The sequence below is a fragment of the Astatotilapia calliptera genome, chromosome 1 (genome assembly GCF_900246225.1).
Source record: "Astatotilapia calliptera chromosome 1, fAstCal1.2, whole genome shotgun sequence".
In the NCBI taxonomy this organism is placed as follows: domain Eukaryota; kingdom Metazoa; phylum Chordata; class Actinopteri; order Cichliformes; family Cichlidae; genus Astatotilapia; species Astatotilapia calliptera.
Genome location: NC_039302.1, coordinates 3300939 through 3309567, shown reverse-complemented (window position 1 = coordinate 3309567; position 8629 = coordinate 3300939). Strand labels below are relative to the sequence as shown.

The 8629-nt window shown below is 38.8% G+C and overlaps 1 protein-coding gene across 2 annotated transcripts; it reads right to left on the bottom strand.

The window, feature by feature from the left end:
- Positions 1-295: 295 nt before the first annotated feature.
- On the bottom strand, positions 296-2329 carry LOC113006581 (G2/M phase-specific E3 ubiquitin-protein ligase-like). Of its 2 annotated transcripts, XM_026143025.1 has the most exons (8): positions 2297-2329; positions 2117-2190; positions 1936-2013; positions 1281-1667; positions 1021-1183; positions 812-918; positions 572-716; positions 296-434 (listed from the first exon to the last, which is right to left on the bottom strand). In XM_026143025.1, the coding sequence occupies exons 4-8, from the start codon at positions 1385-1387 to the stop codon at positions 297-299; spliced, it is 660 nt and encodes a 219-aa protein (XP_025998810.1). In that variant the 5' UTR covers positions 1388-1667; positions 1936-2013; positions 2117-2190; positions 2297-2329; the 3' UTR covers position 296. The 2 variants fall into 2 exon arrangements, with proteins under 2 accessions (XP_025998810.1, XP_025999520.1); XM_026143735.1 differs by lacking the exon at positions 2297-2329 and having other exon boundaries at positions 2117-2262.
- Between the last annotated feature and the right edge of the window lie 6300 nt (positions 2330-8629).

The window sequence follows — 8629 nt, the reverse complement described above, 5'->3', positions numbered from 1 at the left end:
CTTGCATGTTATTTTGAAATGTCTCTTTTCATCAGGAAGGATGGGAACATGGGACTGGCCGGTCATCCACTGGAGCACATGGTGGACAGCAAGAGACTCTGATTTTTCACCACCTGTGTTTCCATCTGTGATGTTTGAAAATGTTTCTGAAGTCTTTTCTAAATAAAAAGCAATCTGGATTACAATGTTTTAAATTAACAACTAAGAATACTTTCTAGTGCCCTGCATGTTAAAGCAAAAATATTTAACGGATGCATACGGTATATATACAATACTATAGGTATATACAGCTAATACTATATAGTACCTGATACTTCAATCTCCTGCAAGAAATCTTGCAAAAAATTTATGATCTTCCTCTCAGTTCTCTCCCTAGATGTCCCTTTTTCACTGAAATGTGGTTGGCAGCTCATCATAATGAAATCAGCGTCTGGCTGTTAATAAGGAAATAAAGTAGATTATGTTATAGATATATTGTTCATTCAAAACTAATAAATAAATACAGGATAACTACAGTACAGATAAGTGGACTGTCTTTGGATCAGACTGAAGCTGCTATGTTAATACTTACTTTGAGGATTTTCCCAGGAACAAACAAACTGTGGCAAGCTTCAGGATTTACAGCCATCAGGTTCACAAGACCATACAGTTCCATGCCCTTTCGGAGCTGCTGTAGCATTGGAATCAGTCTTGTTGTAGAGTGTAAGACAATAGCACTTAAAAAAAACAAACAAAAAAAAAAACAAAATGAAAAACTAGTTGGGGAGGGGGGGGGGGGGGTTAATGATCTCTCTGATTTTTTCTCCCTTACCGGATCATGCTTTCCTTACTATCCATCTTTATCTGGTTTGTGTATCCACAGCTGACAATTTCATCAGCCCACATCATCAGAGACTGTATGTCTGCTGCATCTTCAACCTGGAAATGTATAATGTGAAAGAGGAAATACAGAAGGTTAAAAGTGTTTAAAAACACCATACTCATAATATATCATGTGCCAGAGCTAAACCAGGTGCTCACTTTGCGGATGAGCAGGGAAGATTCCACATCTGCAACATCCTCCTTAGACAGACAGCTGAAATCAACCTCTCCTGAGCAGAGGAAATTGTAGCACCATTCTTTGAAAAAGGCAGGAGATGGGCCTCCTTGGGCGAGGCTGACTGCAATTATTTCACCAACAGTTCTGTGTAGACAAATGATTATAATTCATTTTCAGGTAACATTTACAAAAATATCGGATGCGTATTAAATGTAATACACAAAGCTCGTATGTAACCAACCTGAAGTTTTCATTATCAAGATCGGTCAGAGAATACTTGGGGTTTTTGCCCTTGTTCTCAAGTCCTTCAAAGAATCTGCTTTCAATACCTGAAATCATGTCTTTCATACAAAAAATATCCGCATTTTTAAGTTATCCATTATTTATTGACACTAGGACAAAACAGGTAATAGGCAACTCACCACTCAAAAACTCTTTCCTAAGTGCTCCTGTATCCACGCCTGCCTCTCCAATGAAAACCACCCTAAGAACACTGGTGGGAGATGCAGCTTTTTTTCTCTGCCACTGGAGAATGCCTCTGTCTGGAAGGTCTTCTCTGTCCACACACAACTTAAATTCTGTTGTGGTGTCGACTTGTTGTTCAAGGCAACGCAATACATCTTCCACGCTTAACAAAAACAGGGTAGAAAACATCCTAAGCTCTCAAAGAAAAATAATCATCTTTAGATTAAAAGAGGCTACCACATTAAACGTGATTAGAAATTATTGCAGCATGTTCTGTGCAACAACCTTTAACAATAATTTAAAGTAGTGTGATCATAAAATGTTTTATATGAAATTAAACCCCAGGTATTGTGTAAAAGATCTTACACATAATTTTAACAAATGGTTCTGCAGAATAGTGTGTATATGAATTATAATAGAGCAAAAAGTACCTGTCTGTTGTGCATACTGAAGTTTGAGCTGGTGTCCCTGTAGTTTGGTCATTTTCTTCAGGCACCATGCATTGAAAGCTGATGACAAAACAAAGTTTAAAAAAATAAAAATAAAAATACATATGTTTGCGTGGACTGTTACTGATTAACATTTTTTCATAAACGGCTGAAAAAAGATTACCTATCCCCACACAGACTCGCATGGACTGTGATCTCATCTTCAGGAAAATCCTTAGTGCATATTGGACAAATAACCTACAATTCCAAAAATGGGTACATGTTAGGCATAGTGGGAAAAAGATCATTACCGATACAAAATTCATTGTAGTTACTATGGTTTTTAGTAATGTGCTAGGTTTACCTTGCATTTGCTTTTCACAATGCATAACTCCGATTGCTGCTGAATCAAAAAACAGTAATTGTGATACTATATTATTTAATCAAAATTGCTCATTTTGATTTCATCAAAATTGTCTCACCTCATCATCAGTCTCATCAGGAGAGAATTTTCCTTTGCACGTATTGATGTGTACTGCAAGCATCTGCAGAGGAATAACTTCATTACACTGGTAACATATCTTCTTTGGCATCTTTGAAAAGTGCTGTGAGTCGGGAGGTAGAGGAGATGTGTCTAATGTTTCCTGAAGAGGTACTATGTAAAAAGTGGATTTGCCACCTCCTGACACAGCTTTCAGTGTTTTGACAGAATATCCTTCTGTTTCAGGTGGAATTACAGTGAGCTTTCGTCGACCACTGCCACCTTTATTGACAGAAAAATAGCATAAACAATCAAGCAGCAAAAGTATCAACTACATAATCATAATGCAGTATGAGCACGCAAGAATGCCAAAAAAATACATAAAAACTGAATTAACAACAAACCTGTTGCCTTATGTAAGAGCCATCCTCCCCAAAGATATTCCATTTTTGGAAAGGTTTCTTCCAGAAGTCTAGAAATCTTAGTTAAAAACACAGTTAAGCAGAATGGAACACTAAATGGACTGTGGCATATGATTCAGGCTAAATGCGTCTGCCAATGACTGATTTTAATACTGACTACACAAACTTACCTCTGCATGGTCACCATCTTCTGGAAGAGACACTGTTTGTCTCCCCATGCCAGCTTGTAGGAGTTCAAGCTCCTCAGCTGGCAAAGGTGTGTAGGATGTGTTTTTTGACAGCAAATAAAAACTGAGGCCTGTGGTCTTACTGCCTGCCTTAACAAGCTGCTTAGTAGATGTTAAACATCTCTTTTTACCACGGCTCAAGTGTGATTTGAAATATCCTGGAAATGATCTGTGGGATGAAAATACATGAGTTTAAAAAATGCAGTGTTGCATAACATAAGGGTTATTGTTTAATAAAGGTATTAAATATGACATCAGTCCTTAATAGCACATTTTAATTTAAAAATCAATGTTGATAAATCCACAAACCAAATAACTTTAACAGAAAAGATTGCAAAAAGTTAAAATAAAAAAAACACACAAAAAAAGCAAAAACCTTGTCATCTCTTGCTGGATAGTCAGATTTCTAGGCTCCGGCTGCCCACTCTCTGTTGGCCTCCCTGAAGGATTTGTGGATATGTTGTTAAGCAGCAAAGACACCAGATTTCTTACTGCTGACTCAACTGCACCATTACCCTAAAAAACATGATTAGGATACACTGCCTCAGTAAGACAACTACGCTGGTAATTACCCATAAGGCTAGCTTAAACTCTACAGCTGCATCTGTAACTACAATTTCACAGCATATTAAACAGAAAGGACAGCAAATTACTAAATTCACACAAAAAAAATTAAACTCACCTGATACTGTGGTGTAGTATTATTGGAGCCATTGTTTGATTCTGCCATCTCTTCTTTAGCTGCAGAGTAAATCAAAAATCCCTCTATCTGCAAGAAGCGAGGCTGAGTGGACAGTGTTTCCGGTGTCCGGAAAGCAGTAGCTAGCGAGCTGATTGGAGACCGTAAGAGCCAATCAGAATTTTTGAAACCAAGTCTGTGATTGGTTGGTTTTGTGGCACACTTATAACGGTGTACAGAGAGTTGAGCGTACGAAGCAGAGAATGTTGTGAGCGCAAGCGACACATTGCGAGCAAGCGCAAATGAAAAAACTGAGCGAGAGGGGGTGCTATTGTGTGTGTATATGGATAAGCGCAAACACTGAAATACGTTTTTTGCACGCAGCAATGAATTTTGTTCACTCAAATTCAGCTTTTGTAAGCTCAAAATAAATTTCTCCTCAAAATGCAACACTTGCACCTGCAATTTTTTTTTTACGTGCGCTCAGAATAGTGGCACAAAAATAACGCCATAGTTGGCCTGAACCAATGCAGTTATTTACTATATTTACACGCCCTATACCAAATGTGCAAAGATATTTAGCTTACACTGACACAAAACTAGGAGTCACAAAGCATTGTTTACCCTTGAAATGTAGCTAAACAACTTTACAATTCCTACATTTATTTTCACAAGTGCTTATTTAAAACATATTTATGTTAGTTTACTGTTTAATTTAAACTGATGGGGCAGCAGCAAGAAGGTCCTGAGACTCAACCGCCTGGCCGGGGCCTTTCAGTGTGGAGCTTGCATGTTCTCCCGGTGTTTGCATGGGTTCTCTCCTGGCTTTCAGTTAGTGGAGTTAGATTAACTGGTGATTTAACCTTCCTGCCTTCTTGGGACCTTTTTGTGCCACTGCTATGTGTTAAATGGCTGCCATTTCCACTGTGTTCAGTGGAATATAACCAAACTTGCCACAGGATAGTTTTTACCTGTCAATGTTAATATTCCAGTGTGAATTCCTTAAATCAGCCTAAAATAGCTGAGCAGCAGAAATCCCCACACCCATCACCCTGGGGACCATTTTCTGCTCATTGACTTCCATTATAAATGCTATTTTTCAACCCCAAATTATCATCATATGATTTTATTTTTTCTTCTTTTCTTGGATGTCAATGAAGACTCAGGGCCTTGAAGTTTTAATTTTTAAATTGCAAAAAAAATGCAAAAAAATAATGGCAGGTCAAAATGTATGTTGGTGCCAATCTTTGGTCCATCTAAAGGCCTACTTATAATGACAATCACATATTACTTCAACTGGTTTTTTGTGGAAATATTTAGTTTCTTTTTCTTGGTTTTTGGGGCTTATAACACAGGGCGCTCATGTAATAACACTGGGATTTGAAGGGTTAAAACAACGAAAATATAATTAAAACTTTACATGAATATTTCAGGGAGAAGTAGTTTTACAAGGTTGGCTAATTTAAAGTGGAATAAAATATGGATATATGGTATTTTTATGGCGTGGCTGAGAATGGTCCCTAGGGTGATGGGTGTGAGTTTTTTAAAGGATGGCAGGAGGGTTAAATTGCCCATAAGTGTGAATGTGAGTGCAAACGATCGGTGTACCTCACCTCTTGTCCTATGGTCACTGGAATAGGCTCCAGCCCCCCTTCAACCCTGATAAAGATAAGTGTAAGAGAATGGATGGATGGATTTACACAGATGTAGAGGGGAGAAAGGAGATAGGGTATCCACAGCTCCAGCTAACCTAACCTGTTCTCATTTTTGGCAAGAAAAGCTGCTAACATAGTGTCCATCGGTTGTGGGCCATGATGCACTGTCACACCCAGCTCATCAGGGCTGCAGGGTTACTGTTGTGAAACCAAAACCATGATCTTATCCTAACATTTAACAGCCAGTGGGTGAAAGTGAACGCAGAAAACTAAATCAATCAGTAACTAAAACAAACAGTATAAACAGACACGCGGGTCTCAGATATCTTTTTGAGGTATCAACAGTAACTCCATTAAGTCCAATGTAAGTGACTTCCACAACTTGGGAGCCACAACCTTGAAAGCACAGTCTCAATTTTAACCAAACCTACCGTAACCTCGACCTAGGTACAGCCAGCAAGCTTGGCTTGATTGGCTAACTTCCTGAGGTACTTCACTAACATAGGGAGGCATTTCACCATGCAGAGCTCTGAAAGTGATCACCTAAGTATTAAACTAAACCTTTAAGGGTAGCCATATTGGTGTTACACGGGACCTTTCAGAGGACTTGACGAGCAGCTTCACATGTCACTCTGGAGTGTTTGCAAGTGATCCAGGCATAGACACTCAGGCAAAGGAATAATGCATTATGAATCATGTATGATCAGTTTATACATGCTTTGATTTATTTCAAACAAGTCTGTGCAGCACAGCGGGCATGCTTATAAAAACCGAAAGGCAGATCAAAAGTTACACTCTGTGATCAACTGTGTAAAAGACTGCAGAAATATCCAACAGAACAATGCATCTCTATGCATAAAAATATGATAATATTAATATTTGAAACTCTAAGAAGAGTGAACAGCTGGAGATACAGGTGTAAGAATGTTTCTAATAGTGTCAGAACTTTTGGATATCTTCTTCTCTTATGGATTAAGTTTGAAAAATCTATATCCCTTGCAAAAGATGACTAAGACGTACCTGGAGCTTTGTGGATTTCCACAAACACTCAGCTGAAACGCTGAACGGTGTCATTCATCCAGAAATTAGCCAAAGAGGTATTTCTGCTTTTTTAAAAGGAGCCATTTTATCAAAAACACATAAAAAGTGATCATTAAAAGAATGCAGCGTGAAATTGATATCATTATTCAGGAAAAAAGCATCATCAAGGTTAAAAACAGGCGAAAATGTATCTGTTTATCTGATTAAAAGTGCGTGAGGTTGACAGCCAGAAGGATGATTAGAATCAGACAATAAATTAAAAAGAATATAAATGTGGTTATAAATAAAATGTTCTCAGAGCAGGGAAAGTCGATTAGAGTAAAAACTAAATCTAAAACACGTCCCTTGTTCCAAGTGGGGCCTGATTTAGGGAGCGATGAATTCTGTGGACTCATCTATGTAACTATGTAGCAAATCAGAAGAAGAATCACAATAACTGACGATTTCAGAGTTAACGACAAAAAAGTCAATAAACTCTTTCAGAAACAAGGAATGTCAGACGCTCTATTATAATGCAGTAAAACAGATTAGCTCTTCTAACTTTTGTGATCTGGAGCTTAAACAAAGGAAACAGCTCTATGCTCACATGTCAGCACAGGAAGCAGATCCTTAAACCGACATCCTGAGCGATGTAAAGGGTTCAACGAGGTAGGCCCGGTTCAGTCTGCCAGGTTTCAGCCTTTAAATTCAGCTTTTCGAATGTCTTATTGTGATGGAACGTGTGTTCATGAGTGTCGTGCTTGGGGAGCCGAGCCTGGACTCTTCACAGAAGTGAACCGGAGCAGGTGCACTGAACGTGCGAGTACTTCTACTATTAGGCCGTCAGAGATGGAGAATCCGGAAACACCTGACAGTGACAGCAAAGCCGGCTGGGAACCATTACCACGGTGATCAAACAGGAATGTTAAGATTTTAACAGCTGTTAGTTCTTTAACAGCTGCTCAAACGGTAGTTTAACAGGAAATCAGCCACACCTGGACATTATGCCACAACACCTAATTATTCAAGTTTCTTTATGTGAGGAGATGAATGTTAAATGAAATTCTGAGTTTAACAGGGAACCAATGAAGAGAAGCTAACAGGGAAGAAATATGATCTCACTCTCTGGTCCCAGTTAGTACTTTGACTGCAGCGCTCTGCATCAACTGAAATCCTTTCAGGGAGCTTTTAGAGCCACTTCATAATAACCCTACAAGTAACAAATGCATGCAAAAGCTTTTCAGCGTCACTCTGAGACAGGATGTTTCTTTTAACTTTGGCGATTAATGAATGAACGAGGAATAAAGGTGGTCCTACACGTTTTCTTGATGGACAAATTGTGTCAAAGATTCGTCACAGTGTTACCGGAGCCCGAGATAATCATATTTTAATATTTTTAGGAGCAAGTTTAATAAGGCCAGTTTTGTCTGAATTTAGAAGCAGTAAATTAGAGGTCATGTATGGCTTTAAGAGATGTTTGTAGATTAACTAGTTCCTGACTAAATAAAGCTGGACAATAAATTTATATATGGCTTTGTCTTTCAAATACTATCACCTAAAAGAAAAATACTGTATCATGTGAAAAGTACTGGTCGCAGCACAGGCCCTCGTGGACTAACTTTTGTATGTGAAGATGATGCTTCAAAATGTTGCCGTCCGAAAAATTCTTTATTGATATTTTTTCATCACTTTCGAGTAAAGTTAGATTTTACATGTGGCGGGGTGTGGTTCTGAGCCGCAGGGCGGGGAGGGGGAGCAGTAGGTTCAGGTGGCCCAGCTCGCTTCATCATAGTAATTAGGCTTTGCAGGAGCTGGTCGGGCCTGTTGGGTGGCAGCGTGGGTCGACCTGGGAGCAGGAGCAATACACGAACAGAGTGATCAGCTCTGAACACTGTAAATGAACAAAAACCTAAACAGCCACTCAGGCCTGTTTGTGTGTGTGTGTGTGTGTGTGTGTGTGTGTGTGTGTGTGTGTGTGTGTGTGTCATACCAGGGTCAGTACAAAAGATGTTTGCATTCAATAATCTGAATCCTTTTTAAAAAATCTTTATTTCGCACGTTGTTGCAACTTTTTTACTGAGAACAAAAACTCGAACTTCGATAGCAAAATGAGAAACTCAGTCATTTGCTAAACGTGACTGTGTATTTAGTATTTGTGACACTGCCTTATTTGTTGACCTGTTTTGTAAGTTTTCCTTTGTGGAAGACGATGT